This window comes from Camponotus vicinus, unplaced genomic scaffold, assembly GCF_025532165.1.
Source record: "Camponotus vicinus isolate PSW18456_S1 unplaced genomic scaffold, iyCamVici1.0 SCAF_2, whole genome shotgun sequence".
NCBI lineage: Eukaryota > Metazoa > Arthropoda > Insecta > Hymenoptera > Formicidae > Camponotus > Camponotus vicinus.
The window spans coordinates 17,635,801-17,652,641 of NW_028141956.1; the positions used below are offsets into that span (position 1 = coordinate 17,635,801).

The 16,841-nt window shown below is 33.6% G+C and overlaps 1 protein-coding gene across 4 annotated transcripts in view; it reads left to right on the forward strand.

The window, feature by feature from the left end:
* The window catches only part of LOC145966891 (kelch domain-containing protein 4), a 119,563-nt gene that overhangs the window by 67,293 nt on the left and 35,429 nt on the right, over nt 1-16,841 (forward strand). For 3 of the 4 annotated variants that reach the window (XM_083091318.1, XM_083091320.1, XM_083091322.1), the window contains one exon: nt 4,838-5,042. In XM_083091318.1, the coding sequence (XP_082947444.1) occupies nt 4,838-5,042 (205 nt within the window). Of the gene's footprint in view, nt 1-1,829; nt 1,951-4,837; nt 5,043-16,841 lie in introns of those variants that run through there. The other variant, XM_083091321.1, reaches the window with a different exon arrangement.

Below are 16,841 nucleotides of genomic sequence, written 5' to 3' on the forward strand. Positions count from 1 at the left end.
TAAACATTTACATATACAGCAATTATATATATAATATATAATATATTTAATATATATATGTATATATATTTTATACATATATAAAAAATATATATGCATGTATATATAAATCAATAAAAATATCATATTATCTCATTTCAATATATTGAACGCAATGCAAAAGATTGCATTTTCTATTATATTATGCATGTTTCAATAATAATGTCGGTAATGGCGGAACTAAAAATGTCGATATTATCGATATTATCAATTTTTAGTTACGTTTAGATGGGGGCGCTAATCTGTCGGAATTCGCCCGTCGCTTTAGGATCCTCTTAAGTGCTAATAGTAGTATAAATAGTCGTACATCGTTGAATAGTAGTATAAAATAGTGTACGACATCCTTTCGGGTCGTATCTGAGAAAAAATATGAAATAGTCGTATAAATACGACTATAGTCGTACGTCTGGCAACACTGCGTGAAACAATGTAAACGCTCGCAAGAAATCAAGTATCGATAATATAATTAGGCGTGCGGGGCGTCAGTCCGAGGGTGCACGAGTGGTTGCACGCGGTGTTAATAATTATATAGGCCTGCGAAGGTTAGTTACAAAAAGCAGAGTAGGTGAATTTGATAGATTTTTTGATGCTGCAAACAAATTTAGCCGCAGATTTCCCCAGCACAGGTCAGGTTTTTGAGCAATTTATAATTAAATAGCCAAAAATGGCTATTTCGGCAAATTTCATGAATTTATTATGAAAGAATCTAATTTTTTGAAATATTTCTGACAGTGGCACCGTATAGTACTGGTCTTCACCTCTCAAATCCATTTTTAATTGCCTCTGTACGATTTTTTTTCGCTGAGATATACAAGTATGAAATTATAAGAAAATTTACATTAAGGGGGTATTCTCTCTAGTTTAGAAAGTCGAAAAATCGATTTTTTTTCTTTGCATAGTTTGTAAGTATTTGATATGGAAAATATGTGTGCAAAAAGATTTAGCCCGATTCACAAAATTGACAAAGTTATAGCACTTCATAGGGAGCGGTCTCCGGCGCGCGCTCAGCGCTCGAGTCACGCAGCACACAATATAGCATTGTGTCGGCATTTCGGTTAGGTTCGGCTAGTGAATTGCTGGAACGTTATTTAGGAATAGAAACACAAAATAACGATGAAAATTCTTTGAATTCATTGATTTAGACTTTTACTCCAAAATACTTTCTTTATGGAGCAAAGATTGTTGAAATAGCAACTTTTCTGACAATTATTATCTTCAATGAAGGATTTATGACAATTTTGAATGTTATAAACATAATGGGAGTGACTATTGGCCAGCAAGCGGAAATGTACGCAAATTCTCGGAACAAAGCTCATATCACCCGCTCGGAACGGCGTTCAATTGACTTCGCTAGAGACCAGAGAATAAATCGCAGAGAAGAGAGAGCAGTTCAGCAGGACTTCTATAAGCAGGAGGAAAATTCCCTGTATGGCCCTGGGCTAGCTGATGGATTGTAAGTAAAATTATTTCTATATAATCAGTACGGAAAGTTTTACGCGTTTTTTCTCGAAATCATGTTTTTCAAATTGGTTCGTATGATATCTCAAAAACCAGATGATCAATTGAATCGGGCAAATCTTCAGGATGTGTGCCTATAGTTCTTACCAAAATCAAGTTGAAATATTTTTTTTTATTTTTTACAGTTCTTTAATGGTGAAAAAAGAATAGTAAAAATCGAAATTTAATTTTCTAAGTGGTCATTTTTTAAATTTTCAATATTTTTTTTCATTTTGGTACCTGCTATTGCCAAACTCATACTAATTAAAAATGTCTTTGGTTTTTTGTTTCAGATAAGCACAACAGCCGGCATCATGAGAGCCATGGACCAACTTTTTTTCATGTCCTTATTTAATTTTGTATACCGCGCTGCTTATTTATAATTATTTTTTAATAGAAAAATTTTGAAACATACTTCAAGTATGGATTAATATGTGGGAAAAACTTGTTTCCAAAATACTTATACTTTTTTTTTTTATTCATAAAAATAGCATAAAAATTCGGCTTCTGGAATACCCTTTTAAAGAAAATTCACATAGACATCAATATCCGCCAATCCGCCATCTTGAAATTTGAAAAGAACTATATATCTGTAAGGTTCGGTTGTCGGAAAAAGTTATGTACAAACCATATTCAATACAGTTGCTACACGTTTTGATAAATGCTCTTAAATTTTATTGTGACTCTGTTCGCCATATTGAATCCGCTATTTTTAATTTCAAAAAATGACAGGCGACGTTCACAAATTTATGTTTTTACCAAAATTTTGATTCGTGGTAAGACAGGTAACACGGTTGACTTGGAATGGCTTATTGGACCATCATGCATGATCAGTTTTATAACTTGTATATCTTAGCGAAAAAAAATCGTGCAGCGGCAAGTGGACTTGAAAGGTGAGGACTAATACAATTCCATTGGCAGAAATATTTCAAAAAAATTAGGTTCCCTCACAATAAATTCATGAAATTGGTCAAAATAACCATTTTTGGATTATTTAACCACAAATTACTCAAAAACCTGCTGGAGAAATTCTGCGGCCAGATTCGTTTTCAGCGTCAAAAATCTATCAGTTCACCTACTCTGCTTTTTGTAATTAACTAAATTTAAAAATTTCGCAGACCTTTGTTATCGCTCGCAACAATCAACCCTGTTGCGATAACATTTCTCATTAGATTTCGACAGTTGCTTCGATATTAAGAAAGTGTCGATATAAGCAGACTGTTTACGGCCTGGAGCGTGCAATCAATGACCGTTTGACGTTTGCTGTATTGATTTAAAAAACGGCGCGGCGCGATCATGTTTTTGTCGAACGGCTGAGCGATGTATTTGGTCCTTTAAACGGGAATTTCGTAGTCGGTAGAAATATCTTTTAATTATTCCCCATAATGCAGGATGGAAATCGCGGTGGATGGAATCGCAGGGATGCACCGTGCCGACGAGAGTAGCTCGTCGGAGATAGCTCTCCTCTCTATCTTGTGTAATTTGCAAACGGTGTTAGGATTTTCTAGCCGCAATCGAGATTTTTCGATTAAATCAAAGTGCGCTCTAATTCTTAGTGCGGCGTTCGGAGATGAGAGGTAGCGGAATGCAACCGTTTATATCAGATGTCTCGACTGAAGCGGAATTCTCTCTAGCTTATGTTTGATTTCTAGACTGTTTATCAAGAGCGGTCTAAGATCGGAATTTCTCAGCACTGTACCAGTGTGAGCGGATCGCCGAAGAATGGTGATGATTAATCCGCCGAAGGCCTTTTTATACGCGAGTAATTAGCCAGCGCCGACGTACAAACAGAATTGTCCCCACCGAGCGGCGGTAAACGATACGGAAGCGGAACGGTATCTGCTCGGGAAAGCGCGGCGGTGCCGGGCACGGAGAGACTTATTCGCTGTACTTCGGCGACCTTCGACAATTTTGAAAAATTAAAAATGTGGCGCAATGTACCCCTGCCGTTGTCCAACTGATGGTCGTCGGGCAGTAAGCTTCCGGTGGATGATCGGGAACGGAATGCACTAAGAGAATGCAACGAGAATACATCATTATAATTTTTATCTTCAACAATGGTTAGGAATTCCTGTAGTCGCAGCTGTTAGCGAACTGTGAAAAATAAGTGAAATCGATTATTGACAATACATTTATGACTATGGAAGATGTCAAATAGATCATTACAATGTAAACAAACCTCATATACATATATATACAACGTTCTTAATAATAATCTATAATGCTTAAGAGAAGCGTTAATGTAAAAGCGTCATTATAAAACTTTAATTTGTGTTATATCTTCTAAACTAATGCCGTCCCCACTTATTTTTTTGCGGAAAATTACTCAGGACAACCTTCTCTATAACATATCCAAGCGATGATAAAATCGGTGCTGTGTAACTTTTTATGGACTTTTACAAAAGAGGCACCTTATAGAGTAAAAAATTTCAAATTAAATTCTATTTTTTTCCGAATTATGGAGGTTTTTATTTTGAAATAAAAGGGATTAAATCTTTATAGAGTTTTCGAATTATAAAAATTCGTTTACAAGGTTCTATTGTAGTATAAAAGAAATCAAAAACATAATAATTAGGTGCTAATTAGAAAATCGAAGAAATTATTAAAATATATTTAAAATAAATTAAATTTTTCTAAAAATATTGTCATAAACTAAGATTATCATAAACTCAATTATTTAGTTTACGTATGCAATATTTTTCAAAATTTATTTTAAATATGTTTTAACAATGTTTTCCTTAGAGCAGTAAATTAATACTTAATTATTATACGCCTCTGCTTTTTTCGTATACTTCTTTATTGAGAGATCATTACTCTCTTAAGAACTTAATATGTTAAATTCCTTACTCTCTTTTCCCAATATAAATTTGATTTTTTATCAAGCGATGTGCAAAATATAATTTTAGACTTCAGCATTTAATTTTCACATAATTAACATATAATTTTAAGTTAGAATTTATTTAGCGCTGGTGAGACTAATTTGATGCAGATTATTTTTCTGTATGTCATTTGTTTCTTCATGATATTAATTCAAAAGAAAATACATTAAAATAGCTTTGAAAGTTTCAACTCATAAACATAAGAACGCACATATAAAAAGTACGTTTTCCTTATTTTTAACTGTTTATAATCTATCCAAAGTCCATCAAAATTAATGAGGAAAAAAGTGAATAATCGAGAATATAATATTATCTCTTTCTTATAAGCAAAAATTGATTCCAAATTAGTTAAAAAAAAATCTATCATTAGTTAAAAAAATCTATCATTAAGAAAAAATTTAATATGATTTTTTGATATATAGATGACAATAGGCTCGACGGTGCCAATTTCTTCATCATTTCCTCATCAATCTTCTTCAACAGTGGCAAATAATGGAGGGACGAAACTTTTTCCATCTCCACGGATAAATGCTGGAATGGTGATGAAACACAATATTTTATATTTATATGGCGGCTTGGTGGAAGAAGGTGATCGACAATATACTCTTTGCGATTTCTATAGCCTGGGTATGTTATTAATGAGAGATATATATTATATATGTATTTGTATTATATTTATCGTACACGCGTGCGCGTACACACACACACACACACACACACACACACACACACACACACACACACACCCACACACGTGCGCGCGCGCGCGCGCGTACACACATAGAATTTCCAACCAAAAAATAACCATATTAGAAAACACAGTTATTTAAAAAAAAATTTGTAACTGATAATTGCAAATTACATATTTTTTCTTAAAAATAACTGTGTTTTCTTTACCAATTGATTCTTCTCATTATTTTGTATATAAAAGTATTCAGGTAATATTATCGAAAAATGAATATTTTACGGTTTATAAAATTAAGAAATTATTTCAAGCTTCATAACTTGAAAAGTGCTTAACAAGAAAAAATACTTTTATATAGTGTTTTAGAAAACTTTCGAGATCAAGTACATTAAGAATATGCAATGAAAAGTAGGGAGTTCCATTTAAAAAAAATTAAACTTCATATGACCTTGACAATTAAATTATATTTGTTTTAAATCAGAAATAGGTTTGGGTTAGGTTATATTTTCCGGAAGTGCTACCCCCCCCCCCCGTAGGAGAGGGGGCGGAATCCACTGCATCCATGCATATACTTTGCAAGAGAAAGGAAAGTTCATTCTGCATCTTACTTCTTGCTGAGAGCGTAGTTTATGTAGATTTCCCCAAAATAAGTTCAATGTTTCGCATGGGTTTTCAACTTTTTACATAAAACGACGTTTACTCCATACCGCGCGTTTTCAGTGCAAAACTATACAATCCTTTATTGTATAATTTCATATATAGGATGTTTATTTTAAAACTTTCCACCCGTTTATTTCATGATTAACTATTTTTTTGCAAAAAATGCCAAAAGACGTCAATTTTGTTTCCGAGGGAAACATTTAAGTATATTAAATGTAACGAAATTTTTTCATCCCCTTCGTCGAGATAGCCCTTCAAAAATTTTAAATGGCAATAGGGATCAAATGGTATATCATTTTAAAAGTCTTTTGATTCTCTATACAACTCTTTCTTTTTTTTATTTAAGTGAATATTTTTCAAGAAATCGCACTTGGGAGTTTTAGATGTTAAAAATGTTATTACATACAAAGATACACTTTGGAGTAGAATTTATTTAGTCATTTATTATAACAAATGATCAAAATATTCTCCATTTTATTGCTTTTTAAGCAATAATATAAATTCTCCAATTCTGAACGAATATTTTGAAAAGTTTTTACAGGAATAGTTCTGCATTTTTGTACAATTCTTTGACGCAAATCGTTTATATTTTTCACTGGTGTTTAATAAACAACCACAGAAAAAAGTTTTTGTCAAAATTCAATTGATTCAGGTGTCCAAAGGTTGTATCGTTGACTTGTTGGCAATGTTGAATACGACGTTCAAAATGTTTAACAGTACGTAGTACATCAAATGGAATGTTGTTACACGCAGCTTTGATCCTCTCTTTCATGTCATCTTACATTGTTTTATTCCGATTTTAAAATAAAACATATGAGGAATCCTTCTCATTTCATTGGAATAGAACCTGTTTCAAATATATCGTTAAGAATATCAAGAAAAATTTGTATTCTTGCTGAAGATTAGCTCTACAATAATTAACACAATAATGGACTATAATAATTTGTAGTACATTTCATCAATATCAGTGCTATATTTTATTCTTAAATTTTTAATAATTCTGTTAAATTTTTCTTCTTCTTCTTCTTCTTCTTCTTCTTCTTCTTAATAGGACTATATCTTGTTCCTCAACTCCCCGGTCTTCTTAGTCCATCGGGACTGCCTCTTATGAAAGTCTAACTGTCTTTCTCATTGTTTCAGAAGTGATCCCGGTGATCTTCGTGTTTCGGGCGCCTGCGTTTTTTGCCCACTTGACGATTCTCTCATCTTCTATTCTATCCACATGGTCCTTCCATTTTCGTCTTCTCTCCCTGTTCCACCTTACAATGTCCTGAATTTCGACCTGTTTTTTGATTGATCTGGTGTTTGGTCTTAAATACTAATGCCCAGTATCGATCGTAACGTCTTCACCTCCATAACTCTTAACATAGATTTTATCTTTGCTGTTTTTGCTGTCTCTGCTCTTGTTTCGGCCACATATGTTGCTATTTTCGCTAGGTTGCATACATGTAGATACGGATTTTGTTTTCTATCCTCGTATTTGTTCCTCCATATTACGCGAAGGCATCCCAATACAGCTGCTACTTTATGTATCTGCTTCTGTGTCTCTCTGCATACATCTCTGCCGCTGTTTATTGAAACTCCCAGGTGGCTGACACTTTTTTGGATATGTAATGATTGGACACCACTCGATTTTACATGTAGTATTAGACACTGAACGATTGGACACTGTACGATTGGACACGCATTCTGCACGATTAGACGCCGCACGATTGGACATGCACTGTGAATGATTGAATACGATCGGACACATGTAGAGTTATATAATAGATGTTGTTTCGCACTGAAAACATAGAGCAGTGTAGGTTGAATCTCCCTTCGCGTGAAGAGTTGTGTAACCGTACAATAAGTATAATAGTAAAGCAATACTTCTTTGTATCATGTCTCCATTGAGCTCCTGCAACTGCTTCCCTAGCGGTGCTGACCACTAGATTCATCCCATCAAGTATTGAGTATCCTTTCCTGAATCCGTATTGATTGTCCGTAAGCAAGTTACAAAGCGTCCTCAATCTTGTCATCATGTATGATCCTCTCGAGGATCTTTCGGCGGTATCCAATAGGCAGAGAACGATATGATAAAGGCTTGTCCGGAGACTTCTTTCTTTTACGTAGAAGAATACGTCTCTGCCATTTCTATGATTCAGAGGAAACCCCTTCGCCGAGGCAAGTATTGTATATACCTCCAGGAACAAGAGCAATACTGATTGCCTTTTTGAGAACGATATTTGGTATACTATCCATCCCAAGGGCCTTATTTGTTCCTACTAATCCGTTCGAAAGTCGCATATTTTCTGTTGCGGGAATAAGATTGCCACGATTCTCCGAAACAGTGCAGAACAAGTGAGGACCCGAATCGGCTGACTCTAAACTGTCATGACCACCTTGTATGGTCTACCCCGTGTCAACAATACTAAAAAATTCATCCCAGTACTGCCTCTTGCTGTGCTTAATTGCTTCATTCAGTTTAGCATCCCTGTACTTGTCCTCTATTTCCGGGTATGTTCTTTTACCTCACGCTCTCTGGGCTAGTCTTTATTGTATTCTGCTCTGCGGCTATTGTGTTATTGCACCAATACACCAGAAGAAGCTGATTTGTATCTCGTTTCCTAGGCAAGATGGCGTTACAAGCTCTCATGACTATTCTCACAAGCTCCTTTGTCTTTTCACCCGCATTATTTTCAGATCTTATTCATCTCGAGGCTAGATTGAACACTTCAGAATTGAATGCACTTGCTTTCCAGCCAATAGTGTTCATTTTGATTCGGGATAGGCCATTCCTTTTCTGGGGCGATTTGATTTCCCATAAAATGGCGCGATGGTCGGTATTCATATAGGCAATTGCCTTCTACCGTGCCTCTTCGTTTTTGATTGAGCGCTGGAATCCCTGCGTGTAGACTGAGCATCTACTGCTTCCAGTTACATGTTCGCAATTATCTTTATTGCCTTTTTCCTCGCAGAGCATACAATGCTTCCCTGCTGCATTGTCCGACTTTATGTCCCATTGCACTTGATGCAGTTTGCACTTCGGTTTCACTCTTGCAGTTACATGACAGGTGATCATAATTCCACCACTTGAAACACTTGATAAGTCTTACCTGCAATCGTACTCAGTATATAATCCATCCAATTCTGATCTTGCTAGTATTCGCCGCTTTCTGCGCTACTTCACTAGGAGTCTAACAACTGCGGTCTGGGTATCCCCATGTGCCTTGCGTATAGTCCTGATCGCAGATGATTTTACGTCGCTACCAAGCACTTCTGTTAGTGCTTCGCAGATTTCTTCTTTAATGGTTGCTTCATCAAAATCCTTAATTTCGATGTTCGCTTCAGCTCCCTGTTTTTGACGGCAGTTTCCTCTTTGAGAGCTCCTCTGATCGATTTTCGAAGCTGTATAGTCTTCTCATGGTCAGATTTCTCTAATAAGAGTAAGGTCATCGGTCGCAGTTTTGCGGATCTTATTTACATTCTTCCCGACTTCCTTAAATAGCGAAATTTTTCTTAATTTTACTAAGAATTTCCGTATAGTTCAACTTTCCTTTCTTCTCAATGCTGAGGGCATTTGAGAGCGTTGATACATCCCATTGTTTGCGAGGTTTCCTATTCTGGAGCTGCCATTGGAAGTTATTCAGTTCTGCCCTCTGTTGCTCTTGCTCTGTTGCGAGCGGCGTATGTTTCTTTCTTTTATATGTCTGATTGGAGTTTGGTGTAATCAAACCAAGCTCCTCTTTCTTCCTCTTCATCGTTGCTACAATGACGTCTATGTATTCCCATCTAAGGTAGATATTCTAGTTTTAGCTTCAGTCCTCTTGGCTATTTCTTCATCCAACTTCTGAACGATCCTAAATGAGCTGCTCATACCAGCTGGCTAGCCTTCTGATATTGCCGTGAACATTCATTTTGTCTTTGATGCCAGCAGATCCGAGATCTGTCCTCCAAGCCTATTTAATGCTTGGACTTTTCTCTTCGCCTCTATGTCGCTCTTATTGCAGTCGCTGGCTGATAACGGAACCTGCTTTCGCACTCACAATAGGCGCCGGTATTGACTCCTTGCACCATAAACTTTTCTTTATATTAACTTCCTCCATATAATAATTGGCGTAATAATTTGGTTCGCGAGAGCTATTTTATTTCGCTCCTAGCTTCTGCACACAGTGTGCACGACGAGCACTTCTCCTTGTGTGTGTGTGTGTGTGTGTGTGTGTGTGTGTGTAGAGGGGGGGTGTGAGCGTGTACGCGCGCGCGTATAATATATTAATATTCCTATATTTTATTATATTAATATGATCGTAAATTTATAACTATTAATAAAAGAAAATAATATATGAAAATAGAATGTTTTTACAATTATATTTTCTAATTCAAGATTATTTCAATTTCATTTATAATTTAATGTTTTTTTCAAATGTTAAAATAAATCGTGCGCGTGTTATTCTTTATCAACCTTATCAACTCAATGTAAAATATTTCGATCGAGTCGATAAAATCGTATTAACCGACCGCCGCCGGCTGATGGCGCAATGGATATACTTCTATACACCCTCCCCCCTTACCTCAGCCTCAGTGAACGAATCGATGACAGGTAGTGTACGTACGAGAAAATAATCACTTCCTTATAGATCATTTGTTACGGAGCATTCAAGAATTTATTATTTTGAAAAGATTAGATCAATACAAGATTCGGAATTAAAATCCGTGGAACTAATAAATGTGGAACATCTTGTATTAAGATAAACAAATTGAGAATCCTTTAATTAAGAAGTCGCCAAACCTAATTGACAACTTCTGGAGTCATATTGGATGGTGAACATTACAATCGTCTTCGACTAATTTTTTATCAAATTAGCAGAAACGTTTTTCCAACTTACAAAATCAATTTTATAACTATCCGGATAACAATTTTATAACTATCCTATAATATGAAACTAGAGTTTCACAAAGTGTGATATATTTTGATGGCCCATATTTCCAATTGTCATGGCAAAGGCAGATTGGCTCAAATTAAGAAGGAAGGCCTCTACTGTTTTGCGATCTTCGCAATAATTAGAAATTAATTAAAGAAGATCGGCCAATCTGCGTAAGTAGAAGCGCGCGGTGACGACAGTCGTTCCACTGTAACTTGATATTAGGCGCGCGCGCGCGCGCGAGTGTGTGTGTGTGTGTGTGTGTGTGTGCACATATGTGTGCGCGCAATGTTATGTGTACAATGTGTATGTGTGCAATAATGTCATGTGCGCAATTGTACTCTCGTAATTTTATTTTTTTCGTGTATGCAATAACCCACACAGAAAATAATATCTATTAGATATCTATTAGATATTCTCAATGGGCATTAGGGATATCCACGAATATATAGGAAACATTTATTAGACGTGCTTTAGATATCCAGATGTCGGCCATTCGAGATCTCATAAATATCCATAGGATATCTACATAAATATCCATTAGATATTCATACAATATTTAGTGGATATTTCTGTAGATATCCATTGCATGTATACTGGATATTCATCAGATTTCTGCGTGGATATTTATTCAATGTTCCATAAATATCTACAGGATATGTAAACCAATATCCTGTAAATATCTATACAATATTCAGTGGATATTTATTATATATAGATACATTTATTACGTATATATTGATATTTATTTTTGAATGGATATTGATTTAATGTTCTGTATATAGATACCATATATAACGGAATTTAAAAAAAATTAACCGTCTGCGGTTAATTATATGGAGCTCTGGAGCTCCTCGCAAAAGCTAGAGGACATGCGACTATAATAGTCTGCGCTCTTTGACCGATAAGCCGTGACTCGTGGGACCTGTGCTGCGGCCTTATATACTGTCTTAGATGGATCCCACTTTCGGGTTAGGCGTTTTCCTTTTCGCCACCTAGCGGCGAGACGTGAAGCTCGTGAAAGTATATGAATATCCATTGGATATCTTTGGTAGATTTTCAGTAGATATGGATATGTGGATTTTATATGGATGTCCAATGGATATCCTTGATAGATTTTCAGTGGACATGGATATGTAGACATTATATGGATGTCTAATGGATATCCTTGGTAGATGTTCAGTGGACATGGATATGTGGACAATATATGGATGTTCAATGGATATCTTTGGTAGATTTTCAGTAGATATGGATATGTAGATTTTATATGGATGTCCAATGGATATCTTTGGTAGATGTTCAGTGGACATGGATATGTGGACAATATATGGATGTTCAATGGATATCTTTGGTAGATTTTCAGTAGATATGGGTATGTGGATTTTATATGGATGTCTAGTGGATATCTTCCATAGATTTTCAGTAGATATGGATATAGGAATTTTATATGGATATTCAATGGATATCGTCATTGGTTATTCAGGAGATATAAACATTTTAGACATCTTTTAGATATCTATTGGTTATCCATAGTGGATATGGACATTAAATGGATATGTAGATATCCAGTAGATATCCATTAGATATTTTCTTTTGTGTGGGAATACATGTAGACAATCGGGAATATCGGCAAAAGAAGTCAGCAAAATATTGTGCGCAAACGAAGCAATTGGCAATCGGGAATGTAGGCAACTGAAGCCTCCTTAAAATATACGGGTCCTTTCCAATATCCAATTTTCTCGAAAATAAAGCCTCTTAAAAAAATTTTATTTTTTATTTATTTTTTATCTAAGAAAATATTCGTTATGCTATATTTTCCCCAATCTATATTTTTACATCATAATAATGTGTTTCTCTAATATTTTTATCCAAAGAATTTAATTCGATTTGATTCATATTTTGTCGCTTTTTTCGTAAAAAGTTGATATTTTTCTAATTTAATTTAAATTAAACATTTAAATTACACAAAATTTGTCTACGTTGTAGATAGCGGGAAGTGATAACAGGATGTGATAATAGGAAGTTAAAATTTACTCTTAGAACCGTTCAGTCACAATTAATAACACAGGCTGGCGAAATTTTAGATTATGTTAGTTGCAAAAAGCAGAGTAGATGAATCTGATAGATTTTTTGACGATGAAAACGAATCTGGCCGCAGAATTTCTCCAGCACATCAGGTTTTTAAGTAATTTGTGATTAAATATTCCAAAAGTGGCTATTTGGATCATTTTCGTGAATTTATTAAGAGAGGACCTAATTTTTTGAAATGTTTTTGTCAATGGCACCATATAGTACTAGTCTTCATCTTTCAAATCCATTTTTGATTGCTGCCTTACGATTTTTTTTCGCTGAGATATATAAGTTATAAAACTGGTCATGCATAAGGATTCATACACAAGCCATTCCAAGTCAATCGTGCCACTTCTCTGTCTTACCACGAATCCAATATGAGAATCACAATAAAAAGGTATAAAATTTAGAAAAATTTATCAAAATTTGTAACAAATTAGATACTATATTAGATAGATATATTTCTACTTTTTCGACAATCGAACCTGACAGATGTAAAATTTCAAGATGGCGGATATGACATGGCTCTGTCATATTGATGCTTACACAAATTTTCTTATAACTTCTCATACTCGTATACCTGAGCGAAAAAAAATCGTGCGGCGTCAATCGAAGATAGATTTGAAAGGTAAAGAGTACTACTTTACAATGCCATTGGCGGAAATATTAAAAAAAAATTAGGTTCTCTCGTAAAAAAAATTCAAGAAATTGGCCGAAATAGCTATTTTTAGACTATTTAACTACAAATTACTTAAAAACATGATGTGCTAGATAAAATCTGGCGGCTAGTATTTTTTCAGCATTAAAAAATCTATCAGATTCACCTACTTTGTAATTGACCCTCGCAGGCTTGTGTAATTTTCTTAAAATTTTAGGAAGTCAATTTCTAAAAAGGAATAGGATATACATTTATGTAATATTCTAGAGAATTTTATATATGTACATATTCGGTTGAAAAAAATTTGTAGTTTGAGTTTTAGCAGAAATTGAAAGTATGTTTATTAATATTCATATATAACCTTGTTAATGAGATATGCTTAGTTTTGTTCTATAATTTTTCTAGAAACCACGATTTTTTTTCTTAATGTTTCTCATCTTTTTTGGCAGGAATGTAGCAAAAAACGAACAATTTTTTTGTTAATATATACTAAAAAAATATAAAAATTCTATAAAATCAGTAGAATTTGTTTATTGAGTGTTGGCACATAGTATATCAATAGATACTAGTTATAAGTTTTTTGTTTACACTATGCAGTAGTATCCATTCCATATTCAAGTTTTTGTTTTTGGGAAAATATAAATATTGCAAGAAGTGCGGTTAACGAGATTCAAAATATGTAGTATATAATAAATGAGATCAATAAGATAATCTCTAAGTATTAGAGAATGTAAATAATAATTAAAACAAACTAATAAGAACTAAGCGCAAGACAAACAACGTAAAAAATAAGATTTTTTTATTAAAGTTAGATAAATTTAAATTAATTATACGTTTCGATTCTACTTTGAGTCATCTTCAGTAACTATAGAACAAAAAATATAGAATAACAAATTTGATATACAGGGTGGACCATTTTAACTTTTAATGGAGAATAACTCGAAAACCAAGCCCGGGAAAGAAACATGTTTCAGACAAAAGTTGTTTGGTTTCGAGGGGGCCATAAGATGGTATCATTGGTTTGACCTTGAAGAGTTATTTGAAGATCACATGAAGGTCACCTTCAATTTCTTAAATGGAACCTACTATTTGTCATTGCATATTCTTGTAGCTTATCTTGAGAGCTTTCCAAAACACTATAATTAAGTACCTTTTCGTTAAGTACTTTTTGAGTTATGAGGCTTGAAATAATTTCTTAATTTTACATAAACCGTAAAATATCTTGTAAAATATTCATTTTTCGATTATCTTACCTCTTACTTTTACGTACAAAATAATGAGAGGAATCAACTGGTGTAAAGAAAACACATAGTTGTTTTGAAGAAAAAATATGTAATTTGCAATTAACAATTCCATATTTTTTCTTAAAAACAACTATGTGTTTTCTTTACACCAATTGATTCCTCTCATTATTTTATACATAAAAGTATTAAGGTAAGATAATCGAAAAATGAATATTTTACTAGATATTTTACGGTTTATGTAAAATTAAGAAATTATTTCAAGCCTCATAACTCAAAAAGTACTTAACGAAAAGGTACTTAATTATAGTGTTTTGGAAAGCTCTCGAGATAAGCTACAAGAATATGCAATGACAAATAGTAGATTCCATTTAAGAAATTGAAGGTGACCTTCATGTGACCTTCAAATAACTCTTCAAGGTCAAACCAATGATACCATCTTATGGCCCCCTCGAAACCAAACAACTTTTGTCTGAAACATTTTTCTCTCCCGGGCTTGGTTTTCGAGTTATTCTCCATTAAAAGTTAAAATGGTCCACCCTGTATGTATATATGAGAAACCGAAAAAGAATATCTACTTGAATAAATTAAGAACAAAAAGCATGTATTATATGATTGAAACAGTATGGTATCTGAAAATTCACATTCACAACAAATTTCCCGTATGAGAAGCATAACTTAGAACACGCATAAACGCGAAATGCACTTATTAAAAGATATATTGCAAATAATTATTAAAATATAAAAATAATGTTGAGTCTTAAATGAGTTAAATGAGTTAAATGAAACGATAATAAACAACTTATAGTAAACAAGAATAGGGGAAGAACCTACTCCACAGAATCTGACAATAGATTGACTGACTAGACACAGAATCTGGCAATCGAATAGGATCTGTTAACATAATCTAATATATTACTACTCGTCATATATTACTATTTTATTTGAATGAAAATAGAAAATAAAAAGAAAATGTATAGATCTTGCTCGATTTCTGCCAATCTGCCGATTTACTCGGTTCTAGGAACTCTTATACCAAATTTGTAATATTTTTGATGACAACAATTTATAGACATTTGGTAAAATAGTCATTTTGCTTTTGATAAATCGGACTATTTGAATTATTTTAATTTTAATAGATAAATAATTTGAAAAAATATGATTTAAAAAAGATGTTTTAAATAAATGTTGTTAAGTAAGAGTAAACGATGTTTTGCAAAAAATGTTAAATTGATATTTTAAAAAATTAACATATTTTCATTTCTGACATCATTTCTTTTTCTCTAACCTGTTGTGGTATATTTTAAATTATTAATTTTTATACATGAAATTTTGTATTTTTAGAACTACCAAATATCAATGATATAAAAAAATGCTGCAGCGCTTTAAAATCCCGTTATTTGTTTCAAACCCTGTAAGTTCTTTTGCTTCGTTGCTCATTTGAAATGCTTGATTTAGATGAGTCTTCTTATTTCTCCTCTTTGAGATTAATATGCGTTATTTAATTAATATGAGTACTCTTGAATTCTTTCATGATATACTTAACATCTTATGACATTTGTTTTAGTATACTACGATTCGTAAATTCAACGTACAGTAAGCGACAACGATTCTTTCCTAGGCGGGGCAAGGGGAGCGTAGAACTGGCCAATCAGCCGGCAGCGCGGCAGTGGCTGATTGGCCAGTTCTATGCTCCCCTTGCCCCGCCTAGGAAAGAATCGTTACTGTACATACATTCGGAGTTTATAATGTAATGATCGTAGCCCTCGAACTACTTCTAAAAAAATATTTACAAAAAGTCTGGTTATACAATTTCTTATATAGTCAGATTCGTTAGTTTCATGAAAACAACCTCTTAATATAATAGACTTAATGTAATCTTAATATAATAATCTTAATGTAATTATGTAAAAGGGAACAATAAGTGTCAAATTAGATAAATTTGAAGATAATTATGCACTTTATGGACGACCTCACCGATTTCAATGATCTTGACATATGTTGTCAAGCTCACTCTCTTGAGTAAGTATCAAAAGGTTTTAAGTGTCGCTTACTATTTATTAAAAAGTTATTAACAAAAAAAGTTTAATGAATATAATATGATTTTGCTACAGCATGTACGTTTAAGAAGGTATATTTGATGGAATATATGTTTAATATATAGCGAAGGTCATCATTAAATGTGGAGTAAACTTTGTTTTGTATTACAAA